This window comes from Prionailurus bengalensis, chromosome A2 (assembly GCF_016509475.1).
Source record: "Prionailurus bengalensis isolate Pbe53 chromosome A2, Fcat_Pben_1.1_paternal_pri, whole genome shotgun sequence".
NCBI classification, from domain to species: domain Eukaryota; kingdom Metazoa; phylum Chordata; class Mammalia; order Carnivora; family Felidae; genus Prionailurus; species Prionailurus bengalensis.
In genome coordinates this window covers 62,092,185-62,109,222 of record NC_057348.1, presented here as the reverse complement: position 1 = coordinate 62,109,222, position 17,038 = coordinate 62,092,185, and the positions used below count along the sequence as shown (strand labels likewise).

Here is a 17,038-nt window from a genome sequence, read left to right as displayed (position 1 = left end):
ACTTGAAATAAGAACTTATTATTTCAATTCTGAGAAGTGACTTTGTGTGTGGTGCCCGTAATGGCAGTTTCAGTGTGTTTCCAGGCGAGTTTCATCTCATTGCTGGTGAAAGAGTTTGATGTCAGGAAGTGTTTCCAAGCCACGTTCTGGCTAAACAAGCATGGCTGTCAGAAAGTAGAATCTTAATTTTGTTTCATCGATACCCATTTACTTGGCAATTGCCGGGAGCTGCCAGGGCACAAAGGAGGGACACATTCAGTGCTGTCTTTGGGGCACACATGACGGATGCTAAATGCGGGAACAGACACGCTTCGGTAAATATGCCAGGTCCTGTAAGGAGGAGGGGGACAGGGAGCTCCAGAAACACGGGCAGTGATGCAGAGTACTTTGCCTGGTGGGCACTTGACGTTGGTTTTAAAAGAACATGGGAAAGAATCATGATTAATCCTGTCCGGTGCAGTAATGGCATCATGGGCACATCTTCAGAAAGAGTTCTCATGTCAGCCATACACACTGACGTGTTCGTGCAGGGAAACAGTAGAAACCATGCAATTTGTTTTTAAATATCTTCTTAGAAACCAAAGGAGAGGGAGAAAATCTCTTGTCGGTGAGTAGTAGTCACAGCTGGGTTATTCTGTTTTCATGTGTGTTTGAAAATGGTCCCTATTAGGAGTTTAGGAAAAAAGAGAGTAAAGTAGGGTTTTGCCAGCAGACGCAGGGAAAGGACACTGCAGGGCAAGACGTTGATGCTTGGGGAACCATAAGAGGGTCGCTGGGTTCAGACCCAGCAGTGTCTTTGCGTAACGGTTATTAGAGACCCTTATTTTCTCTGGTCGTTTCATGGGTCAGGAGACCGAAGACCAGAAAGGAAATTGGCACCTCTGAATTTGGCCAATCTTCACTAGGCAGAACCCGGGCTCGAACCCCGCCATCTGGAGCTCTGGTGCTGCATTTGCTGTTTCCAGGAGTGATGGAGGAGAGGAGACAGGTGCAGGGAGACTGGTTATGCCTTCGCTTCTCCCGCAGGTAAGCTTTACGAGTGCAGCTCTCGTCCTGAAGTCCACCCAGACGCTCCTGGCTCAGAGCCTGCTCTCGGGGAGGCCCGCGGTGGCCGAGGGCATGATGCTGGAGCTCATACTGCTGGTGTCTGCCATCTGGGAAGTGTCCGACCAGGAGACCCCGAGGAACGTGGGCTTCCTCCAAGAAGAGGGCATTAAGGTCATCTCGGCCCTCTTGTTGGTAAGTCAGACTTCATCTTCGTTGGTAACAGCCATCCCCTCTCGTGGCTGCTTCTAGACGCCGAGACCATAACTGGTTCCTGAAGTTCCGTGTGGCTTGTTCTGGGTGGTCGTGGGCGCCTTTGGAGATTTTTGGTTTGAATTTCGAGTGTTTCGTGCGAATGCTGTAACGTTCACGATGAAACTTTGCTTCCGTTCCATCCTTCCGTGTTTTGGTAGAGTCCCTTTTGGGGTGTCTGGAGCAGTGCCTGACTTAGAGACGGCATTTCTCAGCACACTTTCTGCTTCTTGAGGAGCAAAGTGAAGTGATACAAATGATTTCTGATGTGCGTTAATGTGAAAAGCAGCCCTGATACATAACTACCTCCCTCCTGTCCAGACCTACTGGTTTAACCGATACTTGGGAAATCAGAAATACACAGATGCTCCCCTCATAGCAACTGATTAGCAATTATGCATTTAAAAACACGAGCTGCTCACCTCACACCCACCCTGCACTAAACCCCAAGGCACGCACTCCCGTCTACACAGCAAGACCACGCAGTATCGAGGCTCCTTCTGGATGGGCTGAGAAACCGGAAGGATAGCGGTTGTTGCAAAACGAATAGAAGGATAACGGTTGTCACAAAGTGAATAAAATGTTCCAGGCACAGGGCCCGAAACCAAAGAAAACAGGTTGTGTGTTATTGGTATTTGGTGTTTACATCCCCGTATCACCAGCTAGTCCAAACTACCTTGAGATGAGCTACCTTTTCATGACTTTGTCTCTCCCCTGCTTCTGGATTCGAGACCGCGTACTCATTTGTGCTGTGAGTGTTTGACTTTCTGCTGTTCCAGGACGGTCTCTCTGCAGCCAAGGAGCATCAGCTCTGCGTCAGCGCTGGGCAGATGGAGTTCTGCACGCTTCTTCATCACGACCGTCAGGGCGCCGTGCAGAGCCTGGGCCCCGTGCGCGTGCATTTACCTGGCGGCCTGGCCGGACAGAGGCCTGCGGCGGCGGGGATGCAAAGCCCGTGTTACATTAGCCAGCTCATGCTCTTCAAGAAGAACCCATATCCGGGGCGACAAGCTCCCGGCCAGGTACCATACGGCGGGTGACCCATTCCTTCCAGTGAGCACCTCCTCCGTGCAGTGGTTATGCTTTGATGATGAAGAGAGGGGTCAGCGTGGCACGTTTCGCTCAGGTCCAAGAGCGGGGCCGCTTACAATGTGCGGTTGGCTCTAGTTTTCTCGGAAGAAGCTTTTAGCAAAACTAGGTCTCCCTGGGATCCCGGGACCTGGGCCCACTCAGTATTGCCAAAGGGGCCGTTTTACCTGTTTCTGCAAATCAGAGGAAGAATGTAACTCCGTGAGACTTGAGACGGGGCCGCCTTGGGCCCACTAGCCTGTACCTTTTGTCTTCCACACTTACCTCACCGGCCCCTCGAGGCTGAACCAGCAAGCGTGGCCGCTGGGTTCTTGGGGGGTTCGGCAGAAGAGGGGACCAGAGTCAGAGCAGGGTGTGAGAATGGGGAGGTCGGGGAAGGTGGGGCCGGCTCTTGGCGATTCTGGGAGCCCCTGCTTAACCTCCTGCGCCCAGAAACCACCTGCAGAACCCCATCGTCGCAGGGAGCTGGGAGGGCAGAGTCGGCATCCTCCGTGTGTTTCACAGCCCCCGCTTGGCTCAGGTACCTGGTAAATGTCTGACGACTGAATGATGTACAGCTTATCTTGGTGAAAAATGCTCATCTGAGAAAACATCGACCCATTGTTATTTTCTTAGGGAAATAGAAATGGCTAGTCAGCATATGAAAATCATTCTTTTTTTTTTTACATTTATTTATTTTTGAGAGAGATGGAGTGCAAGCTGGGGAGGGGCAGAGAGAAGGAGGAAGACACAGAGCCTGAAGCAGGCTCTGGGCTCCGAGCTGTCAGCACAGAGCCCAACGCGGGGTTCGAACCCATGAACTGTGAGATCATGACCTGAGCCGAAGTCGGTCACTTAACTGACTGAGCCACCCAGGCGCCCCGAAAATCATTCAAATTAACAAACAGGAAATAGAAATCAAAATGATTTTTTTAACACGCAGCAGCACAGTTCTTTAGAGAGACTCGCTTCTAGGGAGGCACGGCGAGCAGGCGTCCACGGTGCATGTTCTCTGAGCAGCTTCACGCGCCGGACCTGTTGCTACACTGAGCCTACAGAGGAAGGAGAAAAAGAGCTATTCAAAGCAAGATGTGCTGTTTTACTTATTTATTCAAAACAACATTATGTGTGATCACCTAAATAGAAATGTATCTAAATGTTCGACAGAGGGATCCAGCTCACTGGTGATTTAAATGAATTATTATCCATGAAAATTGAAAGCCAGTTGAAATTACGTGAGTCGGGCTTTTAGTGACTTTGGAAGATTCTGTGCAAACAGTGAGGAGCATGCGTTGCGTGCCCAGTATGTGTCTGGGGCACAGAGACGGGTCGGGACGCAGCTCCCCAGACGGGTTGGGACGCAGCACCCCAGACGGGTTCTCTGAGCCACGGCGCCACAGGCCAGCTATCCGTGTCTCTTCTGTACGCCTTTCTGTACCTTCCTGATTGTCTACGATCTGCCGCTGTTCTTCTGGTGTGAGCTGTTAAAGTGAAAAACGAAACTACTTTAGAGACTTTAGAAATTATTAATATAATAAGAGTAATCACAGTCCTGCCTTCCTAACCAGTAAAGGGAGCCGCGTTTCTCCACCCCGCCCCCTGCTGTCGGGTTCCCAGTACTGCCGCCCGGCTCCTAGGTGCTCCTGTCTCCACAGATTGGCCCGCTTGTCACCCTGTCCCTGTTCACCTGCTCCGGCAGAAGGCCCATCAGCAGGCAGCGGCTGAGGGAGCCTGTGGTCGTGGAGTTCGGGGAGGAAGACGGCCTGGTGAGGGGGTCTTGCCCAAGCCACCTCGACTTCACGTAGGCCGCGCGGCCTCATGTGCCTTGACTTTTCCCAAGGCAAATTTTGCTGACCTCGCTTTCCGTGTGGTGACAGGGTGAGAGGAGAAACAGGACGACCTTTGTGTTGCTTCAGGAGACAGTGAATTTTCATCGGTTCACCGGGCGTTCTGAAAGCCCCCAGGAGTCTCTGCAGATAAGGATAGAATTCTCTAGGCCCGTTTCAAGAGCGTTCCCGGTCATGGTGCTGGTAAGGTGTGTTGTGGGGAGGCCACCAGGGTTTCTTTCCAGCCAGTGACAAAGTCCTTGCCAAAAGCTACGGAGTAAATTTACTTTTAATTCTTTTTTATGAAGTTTATTTATCTTGAGAGAGAGAGAGAGAGTGGGGAAGGGGCAGAGAGAGGGGGAGAGAGAGAATCCCAAGCAGGCTCTGCACTGTCAGCAAAGAGCCCGGCTTGGGGCTCGAACTCATGAACCTGGAGATCATGACCTGAACCGAGATCTAGAGTCTGATGCTCAACAGATTGAGCCACCCAGGCGCCCCCAGGGAGTGAAATTCACTTTTAATGCAGTCCTGAGCTCATTGTCTGACAGAATTATGTGCCATATGTGACATGGTCACCTGCTCACAGAATAAGCTTCCTGCCAAGTTTTTCCTGATTTTGGATTCCTACCTGCTCAGCTTATTAGCATAAGAAACACCCAAATACCAGTGGCCTCATTAGGGATCCACTTCTCTCTCACCGTGTAGACCTGGGTCAGAATCCTCTTTCTGTTTATTTTTCTAAGAAGAAAAAATGCGTTCAAAGGGATGTATCTGAGGAGACTTGGTAAACGAATCCTGTCTCTCAGCGATGTTGAGTCGGTGAGGCCTCGGGAGGCCTGTCCTATGGATAAATCACAAAGGAACACAGGTGAATGACCACCGGGAAGGTTTTTAGGAATGAATCCTGCATGAACAGAGCCAGCGGATGCCGCCGGCGCTGAGAGCTCACGTCCGTCTGGGTGGGCCCGGGGTTCTGCTGGATCATTTCTCCTCCCCAAGGGCCGCGTCCTTCAGCTGTCGGACAAAGCTTTCCTCCGTCTGTCCTGCTGCCCTGCCTAGGTGGACACCTCAGCTAGGTGTGTCTTCCACAGGGTAACGTCCACACCGCATACAGCACGGACTCAGTGTGTCGGCTGACCCTCATCTGGTCACACGAACTGACCCACTGAGTGGGAAGCATGGCTCTTTGCTTTTTAAAAAAAAACAAAAAACACATTTATTTTTGAGAGAGAGACAGAGTGTGAGTCCGAGAGGGGCAGAGAGAGAGGGAGACACAGAGTCTGAAGCAGGCTCCAGGCTCCGAGCTGTCCGACGTGGGGCTTGAACTCACGAACCATGAGATCATGACCTGAGCCGAAGTCGGACGCTTAACCGACTGAGCCAGCCAGGCACCCCAGAAGTTTTTATTTTTAATGCAGTGAAGGGAGGGAGGGCGTGTAGTTCTCACTGAGAGCCAGTGCTGCCGGGGGACACACACAGTGGCCCCGCGGAGTCCCAGCCCACGTCCTTGTCCTTGCACAACGTCGCATGACAGAGGTCCTCAACAGGAAAAAAGCAAAACAAAACTGGACACTATTGCTTTGCTTTTCCTTCCTAGGTTCTCTGAGAAACCTACTCCTTCCGATTTTCTCGTGAAAAAGGTCTACATCTGGGATGAGCCGATGGTACACGTGTATGTCCCTGCCACTTCTCTGAGAGGTCAGTGCACAGGATCTCACGAGCCTTAGTTGTCCGTGTGATGACAGCAGCTGTCACAAGACACGCACAGACAGCAGGGACTTTCCTACTCCTGGTGGAAGTGTCATGACGTGTGCAGAGGCCTGACCCCGGTGTGCAGCGGTGCCCTGGGCTGTGGTCACCGACCCTGCCGGTCTCCCTCTCCCCAGCACCTTCCCGCGGCTTCCGGTTTCTGCAGCGCCTCCCTTCCTGGCCTCCGCTACCCTCTGCGGACCCTCCAAACTCCTCTTTGGTGGACCTTCCCCGACCCCCGGGATCTCTCTGGTGGCTGCTCCCCTGACACCTTGTGTTTGCCTCTTCTGTTTGCTGCTCTGCCTCCCGGCATCAGGGCCATGACTCGACGGCCTCCCTGCAGCCCCAGGATCTCTCCCGGCCATCAGCGGGCAGGGCAGGGCAGGGCAGGGCCAGTCTGGGCCGACCTTGTTTGCTTAGGCTCCTGAGTCTCTGTTGTTCCCAGAAGGCAAGAAACAGGCTGGCTGCTTCAGGGCATCCACACTCCGTAAGCATGTGGGCCCAACCAATTCTGTGGGCTGTGGACCTTGCACAAGCATTGGCTTCTGGCTGGCGCACCTGTCGCCTCTGTTTTCATGTTTCTGTCGGATCTCTTTTCCTCTGAGAACCGGACACTGTGAGCTCCTGGTTTCTCTTCAGCATGGACAACATGGTTAACCATCTTCAGATTCTCACTGGCAGTTTAAAACACTTTGCCTTTGATGTTTCTTTTTAATAGTTTTTGTTTGTTTGTTTAGTTTATTTATTTTGAGAGGGAGAGAGCCAGTGGGGGAGGGGCAGAGAGAGAGAGAGAATCGCAAGCAGGTTCCGTGCTGTCAGCACAGAGCCTGACGCAGGGCTCAAACCCACGGATCGTGAGATCGTGACCCGAGCCGAAGTCAAGAGTCAGATGCTTCACCGACTGAGCCACCCAGGTGCCCCTCCATAGTTTTTTATTGTAAGAAATTTCAAACCGACATAAACCTAGGGAAAAAAAGAAAAAAGGTTGCAATTTATATGTCATTTCAGCATTATTTCACACGTTTAAAGATCACTACCTCCTTTTTTGGTGACCTATTCATATATGCCCATTTCTCTCTCAAGTTTATTTTTTCCACATTTTTTCTATATTTTTCTATATTTTTTACTTTGTTTTCATTGGGGTTTTTTTTGCATTGCAAACTTTTTTTTAAGAGTAAAATTTATCAACTTGTTTTAAGTTACTCTTAGATTTTTTTTTTAATTTTTTCATGTTTTTTATTTATTTTTGAGACAGAGAGAGACACAGCACAAACAGGGGAGGGTCAGAGAGAGAGGGAGACACAGAAGCTGAAACAGGCTCCAGGCTCTGAGCTGTCAGCACAGAGCCCGATGCAGGGCTCAAACTCATGGACCGCAAGATCATGACCTGAGCCAAAGTTGGACACGTAACCCACTGAGCCACCCAGGCGCCCCAAGTTACTCTTAGATTTTGAGTCCTAGTTAGAAATTCGTTCCTTATACCCACGCTCTGAAGGAAATCATTCACATTTAGGTTTTCTTTTGGTGTCTATATTGCTTCATTCGTTTGTGTTTAGATCTCTGATCGATGCTTCTCACTGCAGGTGGTGTGAGATACAGGTTGAAGTTCATAATTTTTTGAAAAACTTTTTAATGTTTGTTTTGAGAGAGAGACAGAGACAGAGCATGAGCAAGGGAGGGGCAGAGAGCGAGGGAGACACAGAATCCAAAGCAGGCTCTGGACTCCAAGCAGTCAGCACAGAGCCTGACGCGGGGCTCGAACTCATGAACCGTGAGATCATGACCTGAGCCAAAGAACCGACTGAGCCACCCAGGCACCCTAATTTCATGTTTTTACAAGTAGTTGGTTGTCTCAAAATCATTTATTAGGGACAGGTCTCCGGGTGACTCAGTTGGTTAAGTGTCCCTCTTCGGCTCAGGTCACGATATCACGGTTCAAGAGTTCAAGCCCCACGTCGGGCTCCACACTCTCTCTCCCTCTGCACCTTGCTCATATGAACCCTCTCTCTTTCTCTAAAAAAAAAAAAAAAAAAAAAATTAATTAGTGTTTAAAAAATCTTAAGGGCAAATTTTAAATAAATGGACTGTTAAATTTTTTTAAAGATTTTATTTTTAAGTAATCTCTATACCCAAAGTGGGGCTTGAACTCACAGCCCTGAGATCAAGAGTTGACACAAGCCAGACAGGCACCCCAAATATTTTTGTTTCTAAGCATAAAAGTCATCCAAAAGTGACAGGCTGCCTCCTCATGGTTACCTCACTATTCTTATCAGGACGACAGCAGACTCGGGACGTGCTGGTATTTGGCAGGAGGCTAAGGGGCCAAGGAGAGCAGGGGTAGGGTGGTGTGGAGTTGGAGAGGCTGACTCCTGCCCCATGCCCCCTGCCCCACTGCCCACTACCCCCCTACCCACTGTCCCACTGCCCCCCAGCCCACTACCCCCTACCCCCCTACCTGCTATCCCACTAGCCCCCTGCCCCCTACCCCCCTACTCACTGTCTGACTGCCCCCCCGCCCACTACCCCCTAGCCCCCTACCTGCTGTCCCACTGCCCCCTGCCCCCCTGCCCACTACCCCCTACCCCCCTACCTGTTGTCTCACTGCCCCCACTGCCCCCTGCCCCCCTGCCCACTACCCCCCTACCTGCTGTCCCACTGCCACCACTGCCCCCTGCCCCCGCCCCCCTGCCCCCTACCCCCCTACCCGCTGTCCCACTGCCCCCACTGCCCCCTTCCCACTACCCCTACTGCCCCCTGCCCCCCTGCCCACTACCCCCCTATCTGCTGTCCCACTGCCCCCTGCCCCCCTGCCCACTACCCCCCTACCTGCTGTCCCACTGCCACCACTGCCCCCTGCCCCCGCCCCCCTGCCCCCTACCCCCTTACCTGCTGTCCCACTGCCCCCACTGCCCCCCGGCCCCCTGCCCCCTACCCCCCTACCCGCTGTCCCACTGCCCCCACTGCCCCCTTCCCACTACCCCTACTGCCCCCTGCCCCCCTGCCCACTACCCCCCTACCTGCTGTCCCACTGCCCCCTGCCCCCCTGCCCCCTACCCCCCTACCTGCTGTCCCACTGCCCCCACTGCCCCCTGCCCCACTGCCCACTACCCTCCCCCACCCACTGCCCCCCTGCCCCGGCCACCTTTGGGGTGCATTATGCCTTTATGCAAACTTCAGGTTGTATTGAGTTGGGTTTTTTTTCTCTCCTTAGACACAAGCTTGGGATACTTATCCTTACTGGATGCTGACTATGACAGAAGCCCTCGGAACAAGTATTTCGCCAAGGCCGTCAACTACACTGTGCGTTTCCAGTGGCTCCGATGCGTCTTCTGGGAAACGAGGGAATGGAGGTCTGCAAACTCCTCTCCGCAGCCAGGAGCTTCTCTAGGGAAAGTGAGCTGCAGGTAGGGACGTGCTGGTGAGGACAAACCCGACTTTTACACCACGGCTGCATTTTCCTCTGCGTGGGGCCCAGCGTGGGGCCTCCCTGGCCGTGGCCCTGGGAAAACTGTGCGTCCCTCCCGTCGGCAGGTCTGGTCCCCTCCATGCTGCAGGATCTGGCTCTTGGGTTCTCTGTACCCTCCCCTCCCCAGGGTGACGGCACATGGTAGCTGTCCCCCCACATCCTCTGAAGAAATGTGCTGGTGGGTGGGGGGTGGCGCCTGGTGTCAGCCGCCTCTGCGCGCTCTTGGGGGCGCGTCTGCACTCGGGCCGTGGGGCGTCTGCTCTCGCCGCTCCCCCCCACCCCCCGTGCCCTGGCGCCCCACCTGCGGGAAGCCCCCCAACCGCGTGGTTGTGAAGGCAGATTTCCTGTGCAGGAAAGTCCCCACACGGACCACATTGGCCCTCTGGAAGATTTGGGTGTGTCGGTCACGCTGCTCAATTAGAAATTCTTTATCATCTAGGCAGAACGGGCAGTCCTGTGAGAGGCTCTGCTGGGACCTTTCCACTAGAGGGGAGGGTACAGTGATCGGGCACGTTCAGAAGTAGAAATGGCCATTTCCTTCTTAGAATCGAGTCTCGGGGCGCCCAGGTGGTGCAGTTAGTTGAGTGTCTGACTCTTGGTTTCAGCTCAAGTCATGATCTCACAGGTCGTGGGATCAAACCCCATGTCTGGCTCTGTGCTGACAGCGTGGAGCCTGCTTGGGATTCTCTTTCTCTCTCTGCCCCTCCCCTGCCCATGTGTATGTTCTCTCTCTCTCTCTCAAAATAAGGAGGGAGGGAAGGAGGGAGCGAGGAAGAGAAAGAGTGGGAGGGAAGGGAGAATGGAGGGAGGAAGGGTGGAAGGAAGGAAGGAAAGGAAGGGAAGGAAAGGAGGAAGGGAAAGGAAGGAAAAAGGGAAGGAAGGGAAGGGAAGGAGGGAAGGGGAGGGAAGGGGAGAGAAAAATCAAGTCACGAGGAGCCGTGTTTTGTGGCGTCTGTTAGATGCCCAGCTCACGCCCATGTTGTGCTGTTCAATTTATACGGTGCCCAGGCTAGTAAATCACCGGCCCTACTGTAACGGCTCAGTATTTACCTCTGATGTCAAACTGACCACGAACGCATTAACACAGCCGTTCATTCTCCATCACATCCCGCCGTCCGCGGGCACTTTTCCACAAGCCAGGAGCACGAGAATTGAACGCCACACAGGGTCTGCTCACGAGACAACAAGGGAGAGGTGGGTTTTAGTCAAACAAAGTCAGTCTTTTGGTAGGAGTGACGGTGACAGGGTCCCTGTACCCCGAGTCTGCTTAGTGGCCACTCATCTGCCCACAGCGGGGCTGGGACTTGAACTTGCTGTGTCCGGGCCTGAGCTGGACTGTGCACGGTGTGGACACTGAGGTGTCTGCAAAACAGGTGTCTGTTATAAGTGCTGCAACCCATCACCCTTCCCGACCCTCCCTTAATCCGCGTACGTGACACTGTCGACACGGCCCTTGACACACACGTGCCGTCCTAAGCCGCGTCTCCCTCCTAGCTACGATCGCCTCGCACCGGTCTCTGTCGCAAGAAGAAACCTGAGTGCCGGCTTTTCAGTGGAGGGCGTTTCCAAGCTGCAGAGGTGAGCTCCGTTTTCCAAATGAGAATAAAGTTTTGTTTGCCCCGCTGACCGAGCGGGACACCCGGGTATGCCCGAAACCCGCGTCCCTTACGGTCAGCTTGCCTTTTGGAATACCCGTGTTACCAGACTATCGTCCGGAACGTCACGTACATTTCTCTGTACTTACATCCGCTGACAAGAGTTGTATAAACAGGAAAGTCAGTGCGCTTCCCGTCAGGCTGAGCCTTGGCTGGTCCTTCTTGCCAGGGAGGATGTGGTGGTTTGCTCGTCCTGGTTTATGTGTGTTCGTGGCTCCCTCTTTCTCTTCAAAAGTGTCCCATTTTGTTTTATTAATATTATTTTTGAAATTAGTTTGGTTTTTTGTTTGAGTGATCTGTCCACCCAACATGGGGCTCGAACTCACAACCCTAAGACCAAGAGTCGCATGCTCTAGTGACTGAGCCAGCCAGGTACCCTCCAAAAGTGTCCCATTTTAGAGAATAGATTTGGACTCAACCCTATTCTATAGCCATTTTTTGGTATAGAAACAGTGTATTTGGGGGCGCCTGGGTGGATCAGTCAGTTAAGCATCGGACTCTGGATTTTGGCTCAGGTCATGATCTCACAGTTCGTGGGTTCAAGCCCTGCATAGGGCTCTGTGCTGACAGTGCAGAGCCTGCTTGGGACTCTCTCTTTCTCACTCTCTCTCTGCCCCTCCCCCACTTGCTTTCTCTCTCTCTCTCTCTCTCTCTCTCTCTCTCTCTCTCAAAATAAATAAATAAACATAAAAGAAAGAATACGTGTGTTGAATTCTGAACTACGGGTAAGGAGAGTGTGAGCCATGGAGCGGGCGCCCTCTGCTGACTCTTCAGTGTCATGCACACAGAGGAGGACCGGGCTTGCCACGCAGCAGGTGCCGAGTGGGTGTTTGCTGAATGAGTATCTGAATTTTCTGGTGAGCATTGGGTGTTAGGTTTCTGTGCCATATCTCATTGTGATGGGGAATCTGGCTGTACTTTATTAATCCTGGGGACACTGGGGTCACCAGGAGCCCAGTGACTGGGACTCAGGACAGCTGTCCAACTGTGGTTTCAGACAGAACTTCAGGGGGCTGAGCCGTCAGGGGAGGGGCAGCCCCTGGAGTCCTGCAAGGACAGGAATGTTCTGGGAGGACAGCAACCCCACGAAGCCAGGCCCCACACCCGCCCTTCGAAACCCCGTCAGAGGCCCGTAAGACTCCAGTCCAGGGTAGGGTGCTGGCACAAGTGACTTGAAGGGGACCCCACTCCGTGGGTCTGGAGCGTTCGGTGCCCCCTGCCCCTGGCCAGCGCTGGTGCCTGGAGCAGGTGGCAAGTGACAGGTGTAGGGGCGCAGGCAGCTGGAGCACGCAGGACAGGGTCTGCCGGGAGGGAGGGAGGGAACACCCACTGCATGCACGTGTGCAAGCCCACTACGGATGTCGCACGTACTGCTCAGCGAGACGGCTGTTCTCATCACATTCCTTTTTCTCTCTTTTTTAATTTTTAAAGTTTTATTTATTTATTTTGAGGGAGACAGAGACAACGTGAGTGGGGAGGGGCAGACAAAGGGAGAGAGAGAATCCCAAGCAGGCTCCACGCTGTCAGCGCAGAGCCTGATGTGGGGCTCGAACCCACGCACCCAGGAGATCACGACCTGAGCTGAAATCAAGAGTCAGACCCTTAACAGACTGAGCCACCCAGGCGCCCTGTTCTCATCCCATTTCATAAAGAAAGCTTCTCAGAGACGGGACGTGAGCGACTGCCCCGCACCGCAGCACCCTTCTGACCCCGAAGCCGGCCGGTTCCCGGGATGCTTTGTCTGAGTCCCAGCTCCTGATCCAGCCGCCAGCGGCTTCCCCCAGAGGGACTCTGACCCGTCCCGACACCGGACGGCAGAGGTCGCTCCCTCCGCCTTCCCCTGTTGACCGGGTCCCAGCAAGAGTCTGCCTGCTTCTCCCAGTTATGGGGCCGACAGACGTCTACATACATCAGTGAAGACCAGCAGGGGCCCCGTGTGTGAATGTGAGTGTGAGGGAGTGTGAGCCAGCCTGGGGAGCTTTATCTTCATAATTTACTGTTCATTCCTCTCCTTCTGTTTACAGACACCCGGGAAACCTGCTTCCCAGTATTTTGATTGCGGTTTCTGTGGTTCTCTATGCACTTTTGGTTACCAAAACCAGGCGTGTGGATCGTCACGAGAGAGAGAAGGCGGGGTACATTTTCCTGCAAGAAGACACTCCAGCCGACCACCAGCTGTACGCGGTTGTTGTAGACACAGGCTTCCGGGCTCCAGCCCACTGTAGCGCCAAGGTAAGGGCTCATCGCGGGGCTTGCGCTCTCGTGTGCAAGGCTGTGGATGGCGTGAGCCATGGCATGGACACTGGCCGTCCCAGCTGCCCCTTTGACTCCGTCTGATGGCGGGGGGGTGGGAGGGAGACTCCTCTCCTGCCGTCCTGCTCTCCCTCACCTGCCTGTCTGTGCGAGCCCCCCTCCCCTGCCCTCAGGGCCGCCCCTTTGAGCCCTCACCCTCTCCACCTCGTCTGTGGGGAGCACTGCAGGCATCCAGCCCTATGTGAGGCTAAGGACGGAATGGGTGTGATGGGGGAGGCCCCGTGGGAGGAGCGGGGACAGTTCAGCAAGACGTTTGGGGACAGTGGCTTTTCTTGTGGAAAAAAACAATATGAAATGTCCACTTCATTTTATACCCGAAAGCACTTCCACAAAATTTAAAGATTAAAACAAAATACGGGGGCACCTGGGTGGTTCAGTCGGTTAAGTGTCTGACTCTTGATCTCAGCTCAGGTCTTGATCTCAGAGTCGTGAGTTCAAGCCCCACGTTGGGCTCCAGGCAGGGCATGAAGCGTACTTAAGACAACAACAAAACAATATTTAGAAACTTCTCGAAGGAAATGTGTACTTTGCAATGGGGAAGGATTTTAAAAACTGGAAATACATAAGGAACTTTCTTAAATGGAAGAGTGACAGGTTGCACAGCCCCAGAATCAGGCGCTTATGTAGGACAGAAGCCACCCCAGTGAGGGGCAGCAAGCCCTCCTGGCCAGAGTGTGCACCTGCGGGGCTCCTGGTCCACCTCAGTCACTGTCACTGACATCTGGCCTCCCCTGGTCCACCTCGGTCACCGTCACTGCTCCCCAGCCTCCCCTCTGAGCTGAGGGAGGACAACACGCCCACTGTCCTGTCCCCTTCCTCCTGAGACAGATATGTGCCCTAGTGAACCCAAGTTGCCATCTGGTTTTCTAGATCAAATATGTAGAAATCCAGCCGCCCTGGCAGGTGCTCCTTCACCGTCTCTCCCAGGGAAGTTGGGGAGGCGCCATCCAGGGATGGGGTGGGGGCGTCTTCTTGGCCCCTCAGGACCGCGTTGTTGTCCTTGGCCTTCTGGAAGGTTCTGGGAAGGTTGGGGGCTGGGAGAAGGTGCACACACAGGGTAGTGTCCTGTGTTCATGATCTCAGACTCTCACTCTCTTGTCTTTGGAGGTTTACATTGTTTTGTGTGGAGAAAATGGAGTTTCAGAACCCAGAGAACTCTACTGTCCAGAGAAGCCCCTGTTTGAAAGGAACTCCAGACACACCTTTGTCCTGAGGTGAGCGCGGCCCATCAGACCCCGTGTGGCCTTAGCACGCGTCCGCAGAGGCAGAAATACCGAGCATCACTTCCCAATAAGGAGCACGTGCACACAGACGGATTTGTAACACTGCTCCCAGGGGTGTGTGAAGTAGACTAGAGTCCGGTTAAGCGCAGGAGGGAGGCAGGAGGGGTGTTGGGTTTATCCTTTGGTGAGGGTCAGACGCCCAGCCCTTCCTATGGTACTGACAGCACTCAGTGAATTCGGTTCACCCTGCTTGGGAGAGCAACGCTATGTAAGACCCTGTGGTTGGACGGAGAGGGGTAATTTATCAGGAGTACAGGCTCCTGATGTTTCCAGAAAGCGTGGGAGAACTGCAAGGTTTGTTCTCCTGGAGAATTTCATGTACGATCCGTATGGGCTCCGAGTGTCCTGTGTTCATCAAGAAGAGGTTAACTCCAGACTAGTCCACGCCAGACATGCATGCATTAAGGAGTTTGAGTGGATTGGGTTCAGGGGCCCACGTGGACAAGCTGTGTGTGTGCTCAGCGCCCAGCACGGCCAGGGGCGTCACTCTTAGTGGCTGTGGGGGCCTGAGGGCCCTGTCCACCCACTACGTCCCAGAGCCCTGTCCACCCCCTACGGCCCAGAGGGGCTTCGTAGGTCAGTCTGTGTAACCCGTGTTTGTTGACATGTCCGATGTGTCCCCAAAGCGAGAATGGGGGCCGGTGCCGCCCTCCGGGGCCCCCGCCGCCCAGGCCTGACCAGGCACTGCCGTGTGTGTGTGTCCCCAGCACCCCGGCTCTGCTGGGCCCGCTCCGCAGGATCCGCCTCTGGCACGACAGCCGCGGGCCCTGCCCCGCCTGGTACGTGAGCCACCTCATGGTGCAGGAGCTGGGCACCGGGCCCGCGCGGCACTGGCTCTTCCCCGCTGAGTGCTGGCTGGCGGCGGGCCGGGGGGACGGCCACGTGCAGCGGGAGCTGGGCTGCCTTCGCCGGAGACCCGGCTTCTGGAAGGTAGGTGCCAACTGACCCACCAGCAGGACGCGGTGAGGGCCCTGCTTCTCCGAACAGCACTAAGAGTCAAGGTGGCCGCATCGTAAATGATGAGGCCACTGAGCTAGCCTGCAAGCCTAAAGGAATTGCCCTTGGGTTGTTGGTTTTCTTCCACAATAACGTTTACAGGATTACGGTGGCCTGTGGTCTGTGGTGACCAATGGGCTGCTAATTAGAGACGTGAGTGCCCTGGATTCCTGGTCACCAAAATGACCAGGAAACGGTCCAGGCATGGTCAGGGGGTCATGAAAAAAGACAGAATCCCCTAAAACCTCACAAACCAGCTGTGAAACTCGCTCTGCGTCTGTTCTGATCTTTCCCCATTTGTGAGTGTGTTTTATGCAGTTGTAATAACACTTATGCATTTCGCACTTTCTAGTTATCTTCAGGATTTTTGTTTTAGAAAGAGAGAGAATGAGCAGGGACGGGCAGAGGGAGGGAGAGAGAGAGAATCCCAAGCAGGCTGTGTGCTATCAGCTCAGAGCCCAGCGTGGGGCTCAATCCCAGGAACCCTGAGATCATGACCTGAGCCAAAACCAAGAGTCAGGCACTCAGCCGACTGAGCCACCCAGGCACACCCCCTTCAGTGATGATTTCAAAGCAAATTCATGAATTTTTCTGGAATAGCATTGAGCACCAAGCATTCCTTGAGTTGAACTGAACCTTGTGAACCACGTGCAAATCTGTACGTGGCGTTCTGCCCAGTACGTAGCAGACGCTGCCGGGCTACTGCGGACACCCAGGGGGATGCTCGTTCCTGGTCCTCGGTGTGCTCAAAGCCCAGAAAAAATTAACTGTGCTGTGGGGAGCATGCTGGGAAAGTTGATTAGGATCACCAGGGGAGGGGTGACACTTCCACTGAGCAGGAGGGGGGAGGGTTCCACTGGGGGAGGGGTTTGTGAACAGAGGCTCTGGGGAGGAGGGTGTGAAGACACTTGAGGGCGACAAAGGAGAGGCGGAGGGACAGCCTGTCCCAAAGCCCCCGAGTCCCAGCGCAGGTGGGGTTGCAGGGCGTCTAGGGCGCCGAGCGGACGAGGGTCCGCGGGGGCCTGCAGCGCCCACACAGCTCGGCGTCCGGCTGGTGAGCCAGGGGCATCCCCGCTCAGGAGATCACTGCTCGCCAAGCAGGAGCTCCTGTGGTTGGTGCAGATGCCCCAGGTCTGCCGCTGTCTCCGCGCTGTTCTGTTCCAGCTCTTGTATTCGAAGTTCACGGAGTATCTGGAAGACTTCCACGTCTGGACCTCCGTGTACAGCCGGCCCTCGCCCAGCGGCTTCCTGCGCACCCCGCGCCTCACCGTCGCCTTCACCTTGCTGTGCGCGTACGCGTGTCTCGCTGCCCTGGTCACCGCCTCGAGGCAAGAGCGGGTGAGAGCACTGGCTTTTGTGTAAAGTGGCTTCCGATTCCCAGACCCA

The 17,038-nt window shown here is 54.2% G+C and overlaps 1 protein-coding gene across 1 annotated transcript in view; it reads left to right on the top strand.

The window, feature by feature from the left end:
- Window positions 1-17,038, top strand: part of PKD1L1 (polycystin 1 like 1, transient receptor potential channel interacting) — a 115,331-nt gene that overhangs the window by 67,694 nt on the left and 30,599 nt on the right. The window contains 11 exon segments of the mRNA XM_043588424.1: window positions 1,027-1,239; window positions 2,076-2,318; window positions 4,020-4,130; window positions 4,242-4,399; window positions 5,788-5,888; window positions 9,151-9,343; window positions 10,900-10,983; window positions 13,085-13,292; window positions 14,481-14,587; window positions 15,364-15,586; window positions 16,817-16,990. Of these exon segments, the coding sequence (XP_043444359.1) occupies window positions 1,027-1,239; window positions 2,076-2,318; window positions 4,020-4,130; window positions 4,242-4,399; window positions 5,788-5,888; window positions 9,151-9,343; window positions 10,900-10,983; window positions 13,085-13,292; window positions 14,481-14,587; window positions 15,364-15,586; window positions 16,817-16,990 (1,815 nt within the window).